Source organism: Propithecus coquereli, unplaced genomic scaffold (genome assembly GCF_000956105.1).
Source record: "Propithecus coquereli isolate 6110/MARCELLA unplaced genomic scaffold, Pcoq_1.0 Scaffold163, whole genome shotgun sequence".
Lineage (NCBI taxonomy): Eukaryota > Metazoa > Chordata > Mammalia > Primates > Indriidae > Propithecus > Propithecus coquereli.
This window is the reverse complement of record NW_012140858.1, coordinates 644,089-664,017: the sequence shown is the minus strand read 5'-3', so window position 1 is coordinate 664,017 and position 19,929 is coordinate 644,089. Positions and strand designations below refer to the sequence as shown.

The 19,929-nt window shown below is 38.8% G+C and overlaps 1 protein-coding gene across 1 annotated transcript in view; it reads right to left on the bottom strand.

Annotated features, from left to right (window-relative positions):
• The window catches only part of MUSK (muscle, skeletal, receptor tyrosine kinase), a 132,145-nt gene that overhangs the window by 30,208 nt on the left and 82,008 nt on the right, over positions 1-19,929 (bottom strand). The window contains exons 6-8 of the mRNA XM_012641130.1: positions 13,358-13,517; positions 7,835-7,841; positions 1,487-1,750 (exon numbers count right to left, since the gene is read on the bottom strand). Coding sequence (XP_012496584.1) covers positions 1,487-1,750; positions 7,835-7,841; positions 13,358-13,517 — 431 coding nt within the window. The remainder of the gene's footprint in view (positions 1-1,486; positions 1,751-7,834; positions 7,842-13,357; positions 13,518-19,929) is intronic.

The window sequence follows — 19,929 nt, the reverse complement described above, 5'->3', positions numbered from 1 at the left end:
TGCCTGAGTGTCACTGTGTAAGTGTGATAACTATTCCAGTGGCCCCCACAAATTATATTAGCTTTGCTAAGGACAGGACTGTTAGAGTCTACTGTCACATTCTTTTGCTGGTTACATTATCTATTTATTATACATGTGACATTTTCTAGTTAAAGGATTTTCATTGTTGAGCAGTACCTCAAATAAACAATTTTGGAGACTCCTATAAAGAAGCCCAAGAAACCGAAATACAAACTAAAGAAGTGGCAGTCAACAGGGGCACTATTTTTTCAAATAACTGCAGGTGCAGTTCAAATGCTGACTAGTATTTCCTAACTCCTAGCAAGACATTTTACTTCCTCACAGCCACGCTTCCCATTCTCTTTTTGGCAACAGCCTTAAATTTTTCCCTCATTATCTTTTTCCTTTTTATTCCTCCAGTGCTGAAGTCCCTAGAGATTTTTAGATGTCATGCCTGATCATAATATGATCTTCTTAGGCAAAGAAACAAATTACAGTACTGTTATAGTGTCTCCAAACCCTCAAACTTTGCAGTAAGTTGAGGAATAGAGCACTCTATTTTAATGACCTTACTGTAGTCTTTTTATGCTAAAAGAAAGTTCACTAAAATCATTTTGATAGTTAAATAGTTTATGATTATATCAAAAAAGAAGTGAAAATGTGCTGTGTTGGTAGTTTTCAAATTTTCAAAAGAAAATTTAGGAAGAACATCTATCCAGCTTCTAATATACTCCATGGTACAATTTATCCTTTAATCCTCTCAACTCTGTTGTGCAGATGAGGAAACTAAAGCTTAGGCAAGAACACATAAATCTAGAAAGCAGAAGTAACAGTATTTGTTCTAGTTGAGCTTTGTTCTAGTTGGCTCAAAAGCCAGACTGATTTCTGTCTCTTCTACAAAAGAAGTAAATAAAGACAAAGATAATTCTATGAACATGCATTTATGAATCTCAGTGTTTAAAGAATATGGGAGTTTGAAAGAAATATTTATTTAAAATGTACTCACCCCCACCCAAATGTGGCAAGCGTGTCAGAACTCAGAATACAGGATGCAATGTATTTACTTTAAAATAATATTCTAAATGCTCATCATGATCTCATTTATTGACAAATAATGCCAAAACATTTGAAGTGTAGTCTTTATTTTCTCTATCTCGCTTACTAATGAAGCCTGTGTTATTTTAGGATTTCTCTTTTTATTTGGTAGAAAGTGGGGATATTTATGAATATAATAATAATGTGAAAAATAGCAAGAGTAACAGAATATTATGCTATTTATGCTATTTTCTAGAAGTTCTGAGCCCTTGTATTGTAAGTTATCATTAGTGATTTACATGGTAGAAATTTTGCCTGACTTTCTCCTATTTTGGATGGAAGTCAGCTTTTGTCTTTACTATTGCACATGACAACTTCCTCTTTTGAAACCTCTTCCTGTTTGCAGACACAAAAATGGAATTTTCGCATGTACTTATTTTTGAAATTTTACCTGCAAACAGGGGTAGGAGTAGGGACTACTCCAGCGTTGCACTCTTGGAAGATGTGGTTACACAGCAAAGCCTCAGCAGCTGGCCGGCAGAGCGGGCTCACCGCTTTCAGTTCATTCCAAGCAGTGTGGACCAACAGCTCTTGGGCCTCCTCAGGGTCCACGTAGGAGGTGTTGAAAAAAACAAGAGCATCTCTTGCCAGGACTGCATTACACACCTCCCCTCTGTACTGGGCACAGTAGCCTTTGTTATCTTTCTGTGGTTTACTGAAAGAAGCAACAAACAACATTCCCAATCACATGCTAATTCTTGGCATTCATTCTGCATTTTTTATTTTTTCGGTTTCCACATCTGCATGACAGAAATAAGAGAAAATTATACTAGCAAATGGGTTGAGATGCTCTATCTGAATATTGTCTTCTTTTCCAGCTGCAATTATATCATCTCTAGCTCTCCGGAGGGCTACTATGAAGACCAAATGTGACAATGGATGTGGAAAGCTTTGGGAATGATCAAGAACTGAATAGATTTGTGGTTTTTTTTATTATTTACATTATAAATAGAATTTGACTACTCTTAACTAAGCCACCTCACATGCTTCTTGCAAATAAGCTGAGGGTTTTTCAGAAATGCATCTGAAAAACATATTCATCGTGATAGTTAACAAATTACTGAGCATGTTAACAATCTGATCTGAAAGGCTTGCAGCTTTAGGAACATAGTTCATTTATGTGTTATGATAGTTAAGTACCTGAATTTTGTAGCACACATACATCTTTGCAATACCTTCCATATTCAGATTCTCTCACTCATACCTAGAAGTCCATTAAAGACAAAGAAAGTCATGTAGGGAGAAGCACGAGGCATGGCTTCCAGGAGCTAAGTAGCATTTTCAGCTTTGCTATCTTCCCATCGCATGTCTTGGGAAAAGTCAACTGGTCACTCTTTGCCTAACTGCCCTACTCTGTAGAGTGATGTAAGTAATTATTCTGAATTCAGATTATTGTATGTTAATGGGTAATATATGTGTGGGAAAAGCCTGGAAATTCTATTATGCCAGCACAAAAATAGGATTAAAATGTTATCTGCTATAACAACTGGAGACAATTAGAAGAATGGAAAATGCTGCTAGTACTCTTTTCACACATCTGTTTGCCCACTTGATGCAATGCTGGGAATTATAATAACTCATAGACTCACCTGGAAAACATTTATTGAGCACTTATTATGGGTAGGCACTGTGGTCTCAATATATTCTTACGGCTACCATCAGATCTATATTGTTAACAGTGACAAAAAACTCTTAAGTTGTGTTCTCATTTATATTTGTACAGTGTTGGAATTTAGCATTTCATTATGTTTAGATAAAGGATTTTCAGGAATAAAATTAAATTGGAATTTGAGGGAAATTTAGAGACCCCATTTGAATGTCAAATATTGATACTTTAATTACAAATCATCATGGGCTGGTCTTTAAAGCGAATCCATTAGAATGAGATATAACGCTTTAGGTAAAACAATGAACTTCTAAGAAACATAGCTATACTTTTAAACAATGTTTTGTGATATAGAATCTTTCTTTAACTCATACCCACATTTTACTAATCAGCCAATATGATTTTTATGATATCACTTCTTTCATTGTGAATTTTTAAAATAATGAGTATGAAAACTCAAAACTTCATGAAAACTTGTGCGGGGTAAAGGTGAGGAAACACCCAAAGAAATAACTTATGACGCAGACTTGTAGGGAACCCAATCTATGACAACACTTAGGAAGTTAGAGAGAAAGAAGGATGCTATTGTTGGGGCTCAGAAAATGGTACCCCAAAGTGAAGGCCCAAGAAGCAGCCAGAGAAGCAAAATCTCTCTGACCTGCTCCTGCCTATCTGTCTCTCCCTCCTTCTTCTCCGAAGCTAGCCATAGATACTGGAATCCCTCCTCCCCCAAGCTGGTCATAGAAACCAGAACTTTTTTTCCCCAAAGCCAGCCATAAAACCTAAATATATTACTCTAACTTCCCCCTTTTTCTGTGTAACAGCTGGCCGTAAAGATATTAAGACCCTCATTCTAGAAGGGTCCTACTCCGTACTCTGGAGAAAGAAATGCTGCACAGAGAGGCCAAGAACAATCTGGACAGACAGGACTTGCTGGATGTCCCTACTCAGTGTGTTAGATTAGATCATACCCAGTTTGTCTAATCATATTTCTACACAGCTGTCCATGCTGCATTGAATCTAAGCATAAAAATGGATAGTTTTCCCCGTATCTCTGAGTCTTCATTCTGAAGGCTTCTGTGTCATGTAAAACTATGATCAAATAAATCTGTTTTGCTTTTCTCTTGCTAACCTAGACATCTTTGTTATATGGGTGTGGGCCGTGACCCTTATGCTGGGGAGGAAAGGGATCACTCCCTCCCCAGCCTACACTGCGCTTTAAGAAACTGAATAATAAGTAATAACCAGAAACAGCTCAAACTGGTTTATCGAGTGGTCTCACATATTGATATAATATCTTATTATAAAGGGAAGATGAATAAGAGCATGTGTAACCCCTTCACTTAGGAAAAAACTGCATCATGTAAAAGCTAAATTTTTCCCACAGTGTATCTGAGCTGAGAATTATTCATCCAGTTTCCACTGTCATGTGTTAACTATTGTATGATGCTGTTTTTCATTTTTCCATGAGTATCTTTTAAAAATAAAACACATTCATGATGTTTCCTTTAATTACACAAGCAAAACACATTTTTTAAAAAAATCGGAAAGAAAAAGTATACAAAAGAAAAATTAATGAAAATAGCTCCAAAGTCTGGGCATGATGGCGCACATCTGTAATCCCAACACTTTGGGAGGCTGAGGTGGGAGGACTGCTTGAGCCCAGGAGTTCAAGACCAACCTGGGCAACATAGTGAGACCCTGTCTCTACAAAACATGATAAAAAGGTAGTCCTAGCTACTTGGGAGGTTGAGGCAGGAGGATCAGATCGCTTGAGCCCAGGGGTTCGAGGCTGCAGTGAGCCATGATTGTGCCTCTGTCCTCCAGATGGGGCAAAAGAGTGAGACCCTGTCTCAAAAAAAAAAAAAAAGAAAAAAAAAAGAAAAAAATAGTTTCAGAGATAAGGATTATTAACAATCACTAATAATCGATCCCTCTGTCTGAATTTCTGCTGCTTCTTTTAATAAAAGCCCTAGAAAATCTTTAGAACAACCTCAGTGTGGCCTAATAGCATTGCTTTTTTAAAAAAACTTTTCAGCATTAGGTGTATAATGCAAAAGAAGAAATAAAAAACAAAGAAAAAAGGAGGATAGTTTTCAAATAGAAATTAGAATAGATTTTGAATCGAAATTGATTTTTTAAAAATTTTTGAGCATTAGGTATAAAATGCAAAAGAAAATATAAAAAGCAAAAGAAAAAAAAGAGAAAAATTTTGAATAGAAATTAGAAGATCTCAGTTTTGGTTTTTCTTTCAAAGAGCTTGATGACCACTAGCCTGTGAAAACCCTTTACATGCTGGGAAAAACCATACAAATACAAAGTGTGTGATTATTGTTAATTTTCTACATCTCTATCACGTCCCTAGGAACATTGAGGACTTGGCTTTGGTAGCATATCTATGCTTGAATTAGATCCACAGGCGATATATAAGACCGTATATCTATATTTATATATCTATATATCTGGATCTGTTTATCAACTGCCTAGTCACAGTTTCCGTGTTTCAACCACTTCCTTTTCCTTTTACTCTCCTCTTTTGCAGCTATTTATAATCTCAAATTTTACACAGTGATCAAATTTTAGATGCAAGACATGGAGACAAATTGGGCCATATCATCCCTCAAATCCCTGAATCTATCACTTAAAAAAAAATTTAAAAGGGAGCTCACAGCAAGAACTGGGGAACAAGATGAATGCAAATAATTTTCATTGGAGCCTTCCGTTTTTTGCAAGTGACGAGACCCCTCCATGTCCAGCTCAAGTTGTTTCTTTGCCTGCAGTTCTTGGGACTGCTGATGGGGCAACACTGGAAACAGCTGGCTCTGTTTGTTGCTCATTTGAACGGTAGGGCAGAGGTCACAGAATGCTGGTTATTTTGGAATGAACTGCCAGACTATGTCCTAAAAATGCTAGTTAATATTGCACATGGAGCCAGTCCCTCTCTTGTCTCCTGACAATGTAAACCTGATTGACCTCCCTTTATGTTTGACCTCCCTTTTTTAGAGGCAACAATGGATATTTGATCCCAAATGCCTCTTTTAATTTCTTTTATAACAGACAACTCAATGTGATCAAATGAAACATTTAAAGGATTCTCACTATGTATAGGTCTTAGTTCTATGTATGAATCACATTCAATAGAACATTTTTAAATGTTATCTCTCAGTTTCTATGAGGGAGACATGTACTTCCTTTGAACACATAATACTTTGTCCAAGGGCACAGCGGATGAGCAGCCATGGCATGCCTGTGTTATGACAACCCCACTACCCTGGTGGAAACTCCACACCTTACTTCCCTCCCTCCCAAGTACGGGCACATTTGATAGCTGTACCTCTGGTATAGAAAAATCTTCTTCCCTTATATAGCAAACTGCCTTATCTCCCCTTGAACTTTCCCAATAAAGGAGATGACCGAGGTTCTACGCCACTTCCAACCTCCAAAGCAAAGTGGAACTGTTTTTGTTCTTTCATGACTAGTGTCTTTGTAGATAATTTATTCTCTAAGGCAAGGGTCAGCAAATATAATCCACAGGACAAACTTGGCCTGCTGCTTTTTTTTTTTTTAGTTTTTATTCAATGACATTTTTATTAATTTTAATTTAGATAAACTTTACTCTCCTGAGCCATTAGCTCCTAAAATTGTCAGTAAAAATTCTTAAAGCAATATTTATATACAAAAATGAACTAAGGATTTTTGATACTATATCTAAACATTGGAAGATGGTCAATTATGATGAATCACTATCACATTTACTTAAAAGTAGTTTAAATTTTCATACAATGTGTATCATGACTGTCACTGTCTTTCAGAGCAATACGTATATATCCATATGATTATTTCTTCAAATTTTTTTAATTGACAAATTGTCTATATTTTATCATGTACATGATGTTTTGAAATATGTATACATTATGGAATGACTAAATTGGCCTGATTAACATATACATTACCTCACATATTTATCATTTTTTGTGGTGTAAACACTTTAAATCTACTCTCTCAGTGATTTTCTAGAATACAATACATTGTTATTTACCATACTCAACATGTTGTACAATAGATCTCTTGAACACATTCCTGCTAACTGAAATTTTGTATACTGCTAGCTGTTTTTATACACAGGCTGCATGCTAAGAATGGTATCTTAAAAATCAAAAGAAGAATTAATGACAGGTGAAATCTATGTGAAGTTCAAACTTCAATGTTCGTAAGTAAAGTTTTATTTGAACAGATTCATGTTCACCTGTTTACCCATTGTCTATGGCTGCTTTCGCACTAAAACAGCAGAGTTGAGCTTTGCAACAGGGACTGTATGGCCCACAGGCTAAATATATTTAATATCTGGCCCTATACAGAAGAAGGTTGCCAGCCCCTGCTCTAAGACACAGATCAAGTATCATTTTTTTGAAATGCTAAACCCAATGTCCCCAACAAGAAAGATGTGACCTCCTCTGAAAAACCTCTTGCATTTCTTCTGATTAAAATTAATACTTATTTATTATATAAAATAAAGAGTGATGTAAAGAAAAAATTTTTAATTTAAAATAATTTGAAAATTATATTAGCAAAATAAACATTTTATATATTTTATTTATATATCAGTTAAAATTAGAAATAGTTATTACATTTCACAGTTTTTATGAAAGTCAATTTAAATAAGTACCGCAAATATAACACTATATATTGCAAAATGTTATATTACAAGGTAATACTTTCTTATCTACAGGATAGAGCTATGAGGGGGAGCTTGGGAGTCAGTTTTGGATTCCTTTTCCTACTCCATCTTTCACTAGTTGTATAAGCCACTTGAACTCTCCAGTTGAAAGTAACTCTTAGTTTCTTTTCTATAAAATAGTGATAATAATGGTACCTATTTCATAGGGACGTTTTGAGGATGAATTTAAGTAATGCAGCAAAGCTCTTAGCACAGCGCCTGATACATAGTAAGTATTCAATAGATGGTACCTGTCTTTATCTTCACCCTTATCATCTTGTAAGAGTACCTAAAGGATTAGAAATTAGAAAGTTTCTAAATGGCTACAGTGCTCAGCAAGTAGTAGACACTCAATAAATGGCATGTCAAATTAAAAAAACACATAACAAAACATTGGTATCATAACTGTTTCTTACCTCCATTCTGTTAACAGGAAAGGAAGTTCCCGCAGGAAATCAAATTAAAGGGGAAAAGAAAAAAAAGTTAGTACATTTTCATCTTACAATTTGGAAGAGACAGTTTTGACACCACTAATCTCGAAGTTTCTATAAAGTTCTCTGCTTCAGCTAGGAAGCCAGATACTGAATTCACAGGCAGATTTAGAGGAGATTAAGAGAATACTGAACGTCTCCAGGGAGTGCGTTCTTTTCAAACTGAGTTAGCCACGGGCACCATCAGCCAGGCAGCCTCCCAGCTGAGAATTTCCCTCCATTAGCCACCAACGGACTTTGCATTAAGAAAGCAGGATGTGGAGGCTAAGCGAGAGGAGCAGAGGGGAGAGGGGAGGGTGGACAACTGCCCACCCTCCTAGGCTTGGTGAGTGTGTAACCTGTGTATTATATAGGGTTCCACACTCAGAAGGGCCCCATGCTTAGTTTAATGCTCAGCTGTCACTGTTTTGAAAACCTTAGTATCTTTTGAACAAGGGGCCCCACATCTTCATTTTGCATAGAACCCTGCAAAGTGTGCAGCCAGACGTGCCCACAGAGGTAAAAATCCAGGACTCTGAGGAGTCTGCGCTTCTCCTCTGGAGGGTTTAGGTGACTTCCAGCACAAAGGGCCCCAACTCGGGCTCTCCCAAGGCACGAGGGCCCTTGCTAGGGTGCAATATGACCAGCATTTCTGAATTATTCCATCTTCTTTTTGTACAGCAAATTTAAAACTTCGTACTCTTTACCACGTGCTTTATGGTTACTTCCTCCTTGTCCTCTCCCCACCCTCATTTATGAAAGTAAAAAGTCAATATATACTTTGTCTAAAACCAATTTGCTGTATTGGAATTTCTCTTAATATTGAGGTCTAATTTTTTTGAACGTTTTAGATCCATTTGGACGTTTCTCTTGTAGCAATTTTAAAGACTTCAAAATGAATTCTTCTGAGAAGTCATTCTTCTTGAAATAGAATGAGTTTGCATTTCTAACCATTCCCTTTTAAATTTGCAGGAGGTGGTGACTATTGTAACCTTGAGTATGTGACATTTTAAAATCTTTGTGGACCTTCTATTCAATGAGCTGGGGATTATGAGAGGCTGAGCTAGTAAAGAGTATCTCCCACATCAGGACACTATGCAAAGTGGCCTCTTGAAAGACTCTCCAAAGAACGTGTATGTCCTGTGAAAGAGTCAGTAGCAGATGCCTGCAACACAGAGGCGTGAATAACCCATCAAAGCATTAAAAGCCCAAACACTGCATCTGCTGCCATACTGGTTCTGCCATTTACTAGCTATGGGAGCTTGGATACCACTTTGAGCTTCAGTTTCCTCATCTGTAAAATGGGGATAATGAAAGTACCCATCTCATTCAATTGTGGGGATTAAATAAATTCACATACACACACACACACACACACACACACACACACACACACACACATACATACATACATACATATAGTACTGGCACTGGTAATGTACTTTGTAATCAAAGGGCTAAAACATCTCCTGTTCAGGAAAAGACGTTTGCCCCCTTCCCTGTAAATCCTCTTCTCCTGAGGCATGCCGGAGAAATTAGAGAAAAGGAAGAGCAGGGTATACAGCAGCAACAGACTACATTTCATCTACTCTCCAAGTTGCTGAATGAATGACTGACTGCTGTGGGAAGAAGGAAGCAGATGAGGTTTAAATTATATAAGAGAGTGGAGTTTTAATCTAGATCAGGTTGTGGTTTTTAATCTCTAAACAATACCTAGAAATTATAGAGACTGCCTAAAAACTTGTAAAGGATTTGCTTCCCAGAGGGACGAGGAGATTCTAGAAATCAGAATGTCTCGATCCCCAATGGCTGGAGAAAACACCATTTTCTCTGTGTACCTGTCAAATTTAAATGGTTCAATATACGCTGGTTATACATGTAATCTCACCTCTCTGGTACCTATTTAATTTTTGAGTCATTCAAAGTTGTTCTGAAATCTACAATGGACTTTAAAAACAAACTTTTGATATAGAGCAGGATTTTTGCCAAAAATGATCTCCAAAATCTTGTCCTTTCCATATGAATCACTTTGCTTAGGGACAGAAGGCCACATCTTTCTAGCATCAAGAAAAGGAGAAAAGCTGGATGGATTCCTTTGTGATACTTTCCCAACTGTATTCACAAATAAGAACCGACAGACTCGAATGACTATGAAGGGAACACCAAGAGGTGTCCAAGATTTGCAGGACTCCAGCTGCCAGAAAAGTCACTGGTCAATGGCTAAATCAACATCATAGATTTTATACCTATTTCCACTCTGAAAAACATCTAGTAGGTTCTTCCTCTCTTTTGTTGAGATAGGGAGGTTGGGCTGTAGGATTATCATTTTGATCATCCAAGAAATGATGCCAATCATGTCCACAAATTGCAAATTTGAGTTATAATTTAAATTTTAGTGAACTGGGAAAGAGGCCTGCAGGGATCCCTTAACCAGTTAAAATGACCAAAGGGTATGAAATGGGATGAACAGAGCTCTATGTTACTGCTGAACTCGAAAAAGAAGCACTCATGTGCTCCAAATCTCATGGTAATTTTGCCACTGTGCAGATAGAACAGATGGAGGGGAGACAAAAGGAAATTCTTCCACAGAAAATGGCACATAATTTGGAGTAAAGACAACTCCTAATAGCAGCTGAGCAGGGAGATCTAGGGGTCCAAGGTTATGCATATGAAAGAGCCCTCATTTTAATACATAAAAGGGGGATTCAATATCATGGAGATGAGCCAATGCCAAAGGAATCCAGCCATAGTACTTGGGAGGAGGTAATCTTAAACAGGTAATTTCTCCACTTATATTTTCTTTTCTTTGGGGGGCAGGTGTGGCTAGGAGATGAGGAAGGGGTCCAAGAAACTTGCAATTATTAAGTGCTCTTATTTCAAAACTAGAATTTTAAAAATTCCAAAAATGTCTAATATCACCAATATTAGTAGTATCTTTAAAATTATCTAGAAACGTCAGTAAAACTTTGGCCCTCTTCTGAAATGTATAACTGCTCTAATGTAAGAAAGGTGCCTGATTGTAAAAAACACTCTTATGCCTAAGCGCAGAACATCTGGTAACAATTTAATGTGGTTACTGGCTGCTACTCATTTATTCCTTTCCATTTTATTAAAAACAAAAACAAAACACTTTTAATTAATTTAAGACCAGATAAAGGCACCATGACATGGCAGGGATGGTGTCTGTTTTGTTGATAAGAATGCTGTCTACCTATAGTGGCTGAAGCACTGAATGGTAAAGCAAACCATGTGCTCCTGCTATGTTACCACGATGACAAAGAGAAGGCCTCTTGCCAAATACCAGGCATCCTGGTGAGTTTAAATTGCAACTTGAACCTTTTGGGATTGTGAGTAGAGGGGAAATGCAACTTCCTGGTTCATAAGGAAAGGTTCTACAAGTTTTTTTTGACTCCTTTTGATGACTAACAGCAAATGTCAATGAGTCAGAAAAAAGTATATCACAGTTCTCAAACAATGCATAAGGATTTGGGCAGACACATGGAAGGGTTTTGGAGAAATGAAGGTGGATATTTATTTTTTGTTGTCCTTCAAACACTAGAAATATCATTAAACATAATCCTAAGCACTAGACCAGCTTTTTCCATTTCCAGTTTTCCTGCTGGGAAGAGTAAATAAACAGATGGAGTAAATACTTCAAAGGGAAACACCAGGAATGTGATGGAGGGGGCTGATGCCTACTGGGGGTACTAGTGGTCACACTAGTGAGCACTACTAGAACACTAGGGAGGATGGGGATGGCTAAATGAAAAAGAGAGTTTGGAGGAAAGCAGCACTGCCAGAATGGCAAGGGTGACACCATGCCTGACTTGAAGCTCTGAACCTCTGGCCAGCCTCATCCAGGGACAAAGGCGGGAGGGGCTGGAAGCAGAAATGGAAAAAGCAGATGCCACGTCCAAGCTTTGGGAGATCTGGGGAGCATAAGACTTCTTTTAAACGATCCTAAGTTAAAGTTTCACCAGAGTGGCCTCACTTCCCTGGCCTAGGGAGCACTGCAGGGTTGGGAAGTAGTTTCCTCCATGATTATAGAGGAACCTTTGGGGGACATCTAGCAGGTCTAACTGACAAGAACAGGTCAAAGAGAGGAAGAGAAAATGGGAAATGTCTCATGGGGGTTCAGAGGTCTTATACAATTGCACTCATAAGACACCCTCATTAGATCTGTCTGGGTAAATTTTGGGAAAAGTTGGGGAGGGTCAGGTCCCCTGATAGAACCAACTAGAAAAACAGACCAGGGGTTGAACAAAAGAGTCCTGTAGGTTTTTACGAATTAGGGCAGGGAATAATACTAGATATGTAGCAATTTTCCAACTAATAGACAGATCTCTAATTGATCATATCCACTCTAGACTCTTTTAGACTTTTCCTTTTTTATTTTTCAGTTTTTGAATAACAACTCTCATTTCATCACGTGACTCCGAACATTGCGCAACACTGTGATTCTGATGTCTCAAGATACTGTAGGCAGATATTTTCTAGAGGAGAAGGGAGAGGGAGCCTTAGTTTTGCAGTCTTCTCTTTGCTCCATAGGCCCAGCCTTGTCCAGTGCTCTCTATAGATTTCTCTGTGGCCTCTGTTCGCCCATATTAAAAATCACAGACATTACTGGAAAGTTCCCCAGCAGGGAAGATCAAAGAAGTGGCACTGTAATAAAAAACAGCAGGCTCTGGGGAGCTGGCCCTGGGCACAGGCTCTACCAGTGCTCACCTTACATGTGAGGCCAAACACCTCCCTGCCGACCCTTGGGCAGTAGGCACGTTGTGAATATAACATGCCTGGCATTTCCTGATACAGGGATTATTTCCGTCTCTAGGAATTCCACTAATGTTCTCAGAAGCCTTTGGGACATTTAAATTTTAAAAATAAACCTTTAGAACTCAATACAAATATCCTAGAAATCCCTGTGTCAGCCCTTTTCCTTGAAAACACCTGTAAGTCCTGCTGTCGCCTGCATGATACAGGAGAGGGAAGGACCATGGGGGTCAGGCTCTTGATTAAAATGTCCTCAAGAAATAGCCATGCAGAAATTGGCACAACCATGTTAAATATCTGCCACTTACTGCTTGAGAGCCTTGGAAAGTTTTATTAACTCAGAGAAAGAAAGGGGAGAAGGGAAGGGAAAGGAAATAAAGAAGAAGGAAGGAAGGAAGGAAGGGAGGGAGGGAGGGAGGGGGAAAGGAAAGAGAGAAAAGAAAAAATAAATAAATGAGCTCCTGGAAGCTGTTATCCATCACTTGGGCAGGTATTTGAGGATTTAGTTTTTAAGGGAGCAAATCAGCCAAAATCCATATCTAGGTCTCCTGTGGAGTATCTCCATGGAGGAGGAAATAGCCCAAAGGAGACCAAGGTAAGACATAAAAGAAAAGGGAGATTTTCCCCAATGTCACCAGTTGTAGAATAGTGCCAACTATCTCCTCTCCTGGGACATTGCAATTTTGAAGTCCATCCTACCTGATATACTGATGGTGGCTGCAGCCTTTGCAGTACTGAATTTCTCTCCATGCTTATTAGTAGCTATGCATGTGTAGAGTCCTGGCTTGGTGATAAACAGCTGCAGTCTTGAATCAATCACCCGGTCTTTCACACTCTCTTGAATGGATCCAGAAGAAACCTGATGGAGTAGGGGAAAATAAAAGATAAAACTAGGTCAAGGATTTCCTAATGTACTGCATCAGTAGATTTGAAGGGAAAAGCATTAAGATTATGATCAAAAGGCATGTGGTAGATTGCAAAAATAGAGCCCAAATTTGCCCTCCCTATGCCCATGTCCTTGCAATGTGACTTTGTAGCTCTTCCCTCAAGAGTTAGCATCTTTCACTACACTTTGAATCTTGATTAGCCTTGTGATGTGTTTTGGAATGACTGAGCAGAAACTTGTAAATTTCTTGCACATTGTGGTTTGCTTGTTGCTTTCGGAATCTTTGGCCTCCTGTGAACAAGTCAGAGCTAGCTTTCTAGAAGATGAAATGCACAAGGTCCATTTATCCCCACTGCTCCAGGTGGGACCCAGCAACAACCATCAGACATATGAGTAAGGCTACTCTGGACCAACCAGAACCCAGTCAACCAGCTGAGATCAGGCATGCTGGCCCAAATCAGCAAAACCACCCAGTTGACCCACACAGTTACGAACATTAATAAATGGTTACTGTTTTAAGCCACTAAGCTTTGGGATAGTTTATGATACAGCAGCTGATAGCTAAGGCAAGGTATGAATGATATACCGTGTGGATCCTCTGTGTTCTCTACGTCTGCAGTTCCCAACCCTGAGGCCACAGCCTGGTACCAGTCCATGGCCTGTTAAAAAATAGGCCATATATAAGTGTCTGAGCTCCTCCCTCAGTCCATGGAAAAATTGTCTTCCAAGAAACCGGTCCCTGATACCAAAAAGGTTGGGGACCACTGCTCTATGTCATGAAGAAAGGGACAGTCAAGTATAAGGGGTTGCAGACTTCTGGACTTACATTCATAACTCTTGTTCAGTTCCCAACACATTCATGTTAGATTGGTGGATAGTTATCAAGAAAAATGGTTGTGAGGCCAAGGCTGTTTCTGAGGCATGATATACATGATGCTAAACCACTTAAATCAGAAAATCGTATGTCCTTGATGAGCCAGGATATCAATGCAATATTAGCACGTAATTGACAGGTTAATTTATATAAGTGTTTATCTGTTAGTCATCATCTTTCCAACTGTATTGGAAAGGCAGCTTCCCAGTATATTCCATGAGACTGTAGAGTTAGAATTTGTATCCTAGCTTGTCTTACACTAAATCCTATGCTTTAGCCATTATGTTACAGTGCTTTCCCTAGTCATAGAAGAGAGAACAAATGAATAGTCATTAGAAAATAAGAGCATTAGAAACAATACCCTTAACAAATCAAACAACCATGAACAAAATAAATGTCTGACAAATGTGACTGTTAATGGTGGTATTTTTTTTAAAGGGAGTTTTTTTCTTCACTGTTTTCTTGAGCACTATACCATCTTTTCAATAATTATTCTTTAATTAACAGTACCTATATGATGGGAAAATGATGACAGTTTGACGGAAATTGGAATGGAATAACAAGTAATCAGCCCATGGTATGCCTTGATCTTATTCTTGGAGGAGTGGAGGTGGGTATTATGGCAGACTGAGCTTGGCTGCCTTGAAAGGATGTCTCTGTCCAGTTGTAGGAAATGAGGCTAGGAATGAGAAACTTTGGAGCCAGTTATTTTGCTGTTTTGCAAGAGAAGATTTTCACAGTTAGACTGGCAAGGGGGAAGGAAGCCTGAGGTGAGACCGGCTTTCTTCCTAGCTGGCAGACGGCTGGATATCCCTGGCTCCAAGCACTCTCTGCAGCAATTAAGCAGTGAAAGTTTGTCCAGTTAGAGTCTTTGTCTTAGTATTCTTTACCTTTCCCACCATTCTAGATCCTTATGATAAAAACTGGTTTATGGGAAGAGAGAAAAATATCTTTAAGAGATATACACCCAGTTGGGAATTCAAACTAAATTCATTATTATCATATTTATCAGAAGAGCAACATCTTATGGATATGAATGTCCAAGGTTGATTGAAAGGGCTGAGAACTTGAATATAATTTTGGACTCTCCCTGAATTTTAATACAAAGCAACAATGAGAAAAAAGCTAAAGACCTCAAACCTCTATGCTCAATTAATAAGTTTGATGTTATTTTGAGTTTTGTTTATAAATATAACCCATTTTCAGTTTAGGTAAGTTAAATTGTAGACCAGTTTGGTTCTCTCCTTCAGGAAGGAAGGCTGTGAGAAAGGAGAGGCAAAATGGTGGACTAAGAGCACCCCGTGTGCTGTTCTCAAGGAGAGGACTGAAGGTTGCAGGTGGATGCCCACTTACAGATGGGCCTTCTTGGAGAGAGCATTGTGATACATTAGAGAAGTGATGGGGACACTAAGAATGAAGGAGAAGGTGACAGGGTGACCCACTTGGCAAGATTGGGAGATATCTGGGGGAGGCATCCACATGTGGGAAAGGACAAAGAGAACCCTGGGGCTCCATGCTCCCACTGTGGACACTGCAGCCTGAGCTGTGAGGGGGGCCCCTACCATGACTACAGACCTTCAGACTGATCTGGGAGTATGTGCAGCTACTTTGGACTGGAGTGCAGGCATAGCACAAACCTGGTAACCTCTGTTCCTAGGTCGCTGAAGCTGACACCATTCCGAGCTCTCAGGTCAAGAGCGCCTGGTCTACACAGGGCTTGGCTTTGCTACAGCCCCCTCTGCATTGCCCTGGCCAGGCTGGAGAGGGAGCAGGGAGAACAAATGTATTCATGCGCCTATGACTGGGAGCCAAGCACCCTTCCCCCTCATGAGGGAGTCTAGCAGACTTCCATCAAGTATGCCACCTGAGAAGCCCTGAGGTAACTGCCTCAGCAGGTCCTGGGCAGGGGGAGATCTCCAGCTGCCTGGAGGCCTGGTCCCATGCCCCCACCTCCAAGGCTACTACTGACCCATCCCCTAAGCTTCTGTGCTGCTGGGCCCATGGCTCTACCCGTGAGGCTCTCACCCACTACTAGGCAAAAACCACCCCTGTGGTCCAATGGTCTGCCAGGTGTCTGCTAACTGCAAGCCACCATCACACCTGGACCTAGGTGGAGTGAACTCCCACAGCCCTGAGCCTTGCCCAGCTGCTACTACCACTACTGTGGGGAGACCCAGGCAGAGTAATCCCCAGCAATGTCAGGCTTTGTGGAGAGAGACTCACTCAGCTCCATGCCTGAGCTTCTATCAGTGGCTCAAAGAACAACCCACCACTTCCATGGAGATCCTCCAACATTGGCTTGGACCATGACAATCACAGGGGAATGGGACAACACAGAATAGCTGCATACAGTCTCTCAGTGCATCTGCTACTCTCTTGCCAGGTCAATCCTCCTGAATAGGTCAACAGGGTGCCATCTAGGGACCTCTCCTTCTTCTAAGTAGGAGAGTTCCCGGCAAAGGAGAACAGATATGCCACAAACCTATCAGCCCTGAGCTAACAGAGTAGAATTCAGATGAGAAGAAACCAGCAAAAGAACTCTGGCAATATGAAAAAAACAAGCTAGTTAGGCACCCCCAAAGGATCAAAATGATCTATAGCAACAGACCACAACCAAAAGGAAATTGTCAAAATGTCAGGAATGGAATTCAGAATATGGATGGCAAATAAGATGAATGGCTTTGAAAAGAAAGTTGAAAACAAACACAAAGAAGCCAAAAATAATATTTCAGGACGTCGATGAAAAAAAAAGTTGCTAAAGAACTAGACAACAAAAGAAAGGATATAACGGAACCCAAAGAAATCAAAGAGTCATTTAGGGAACTTCAAAATACAGCAGAAAGCTTCAATAACAGGCTAGACCAAGCAGAAGAAAGAATCTCATGCTTTCGAACTAACCCAGTCAGTTAAAGATGCAGAAAAAAAGAATAATAAAGAATGAACAACAAATGAAAGAAATATGAGACTGTGAAGCAAGCCAATATAGGTATCCTTGAAGGAGAAGAAGAAACAGCAAAAAGCATGGAAAATGTATTCTAGGGAATTATTGAGGAAAACTTCCCTGGTATCACCAGAGATTCATGTTCTCAGATACAAGAAGGTCATTTAACATCAGGAAGATTCACAGCAAATAGGACATATCCAAGACACAATGTCATCAACCTGGCCAAAGTCAAAATGAAGGCGAAAATTCAATAAGCTGCAAGATGAAAGCATCAACTCACCTACAAAGGAAAATATATCAGGCTGACATCAGACTTTTCAGCAGAGACCTTATAAGCCAGAGGGATTGGGGCCCAATTTCTAGTCTTCTTAAACAGAAAAATTGCCAACCAGGAATTTTACATCATGCAAAAGTAAGTTTCTTAAAGGATAGAGAAATAAAGACTTTCAGACAAGCAAACAATAAGAGAATTTGTCAATACTAGGCCTGTTCTACAGGAAATACTCCAAAGTGCATTATACGTGGAACAACACAATAGATAAGACACCAATGTAAAAAAAAAACTGGAAGTTAAAGCTCACAGCTGTTATAAAACAATAGTACAAGAGGGAAAACAAAACAATGAGGTATCATCCAACATGATGAACGGAACAACAGTATCCCACATATCAATACTAACACTGCATGTGAATGCTCTTAATGCCCCACTGAAAAAACATATACTGGCTGAAAGGATGAAAAAACCAGAACCCAAATATACACTGTCTTCAAGAAACACATCTAACTCACAAGAATTCACAAAGACTTAAGGTAAACGGATGAAAAAAAATTCCATGCAAACAGAAACTAAGAGTGAGCAGGTATAGCCATTCTCATATTAGGTAAAATAGACTACATCAACAATAGTACAAATAGACAAAGATGGTCATTATATAATGGTAAAGGGGCAATTCAACAAGGAGTCATAACAATCCTAAATATACATGTACCTAACAGAGGAGCTCCTAGATTCATAAAGCAGACTACTTGATCTAAGCAAAAAATAAACAGTAGCATAGTAATATCTGGAGACTTCCACACCCCATTAATGGAATTGGACAGATCATCAAAGCAGAAAATGAATAAAGAAACACTGGACTTAAATGGGAATCTAGAACAAATGGACCTAACAGACATTTATAGAACATTCTACCCCAAAACTACTGAATACACATTCTTCTCATCAGCACCTCGGACATTTTCCAAGATTAATCATATCTTAGGCCACAAAACAAGTCTCACCAAATTGAAAAATTCAAAATCATACCATGTATTTTCTCAGATCATAGTAGAATAAAACTAGAAATAAAATCCAAGAGAAACACTCAAATCTTCACAAAGTTCTGGAAATTAAACAACTTGCTGCTGAATGATCTTTGGGTCAATGATGAAATTAAAATGGGAATCAAAAGATCCCTCTAACTGAACAACAAAGGGGACACAAGCATTCAAAATCTATGGGATACAGTAAGGGAAAAGTTCATAGCCTTAAATTCCCACATTAAAAAGACAGAAAGGTAACAAATTAACAACTGTAGGTCACATCTTAAGGAACTAGGAAAAGAGAACAAACCAAACCCAAAGCCAACAGAAGAAAAAAATAACTAAGCTCAAAACAGAACTAAACGAAATGGGAAACAAAAAACAAACAAACAAATAAAACCAAAGGATCAATGAAACAAAAAGTTGTTTCTTTGAAAAGATAAAAAAAATTGATAGACCACTAGTCACATTAACCAGAATAGATGAGGAAGGACTCAAATGAGCTCAATCAGAAATGAAAAAGGAGACATTACAACTGATACCACAGAAATACAAAATATCAACCGTGAGTACTATGAAAACCTCTACACACACCAACTAGAAAATGTAGAGGAAATGGATAAATTCCTGCAAACACACAAGCCTGAATCAGGAAGAAACAGAAATCCTGAGGAGACCAAATAACGAGCAGTGAGATTATTAAAAAATGTTCAACATCATCACTAATCAACAGGGAAATGCAAATTAAAACCTCAATGAGATACCATCTCACTCCTGTCAGAATGGCCATTATTAAAAAGTCAAAAAATAATAGATACTGGTGTGGATGTAGAGAGAAAGGAACACTTATACACTATTGGTAGGACTGCAAATTAGTACAACTTCTATAGAAAACAGTACGGAGATTTCACAAAGGAATAAATGTAGACTTACCATTTGATCTAGCAATCCCACTATTAGTTATATTCCCAGAAGAAAAGAAGTCATTTATCAAAAGACATATGCACTCGAATATTTATCATAGCACAATTCACAATCTCAAAGATGTGGAATCACCTGAGTGCCCATCACTTCATGAGTGGATTAAGAAATGCAATACTACTCAGCCGTAAAAAAGAATGAAATAATGTCTTTTGGAGTAACGTGGGTGGAACTGGAGACTATTATCCTAAGCGAAGTATCTCAGGAATGGAAAAACAAACATCATATGTACTCACTAATAATTAGGAGCTAAATGATGGGCACGCATGGGCATAAAGAGATGT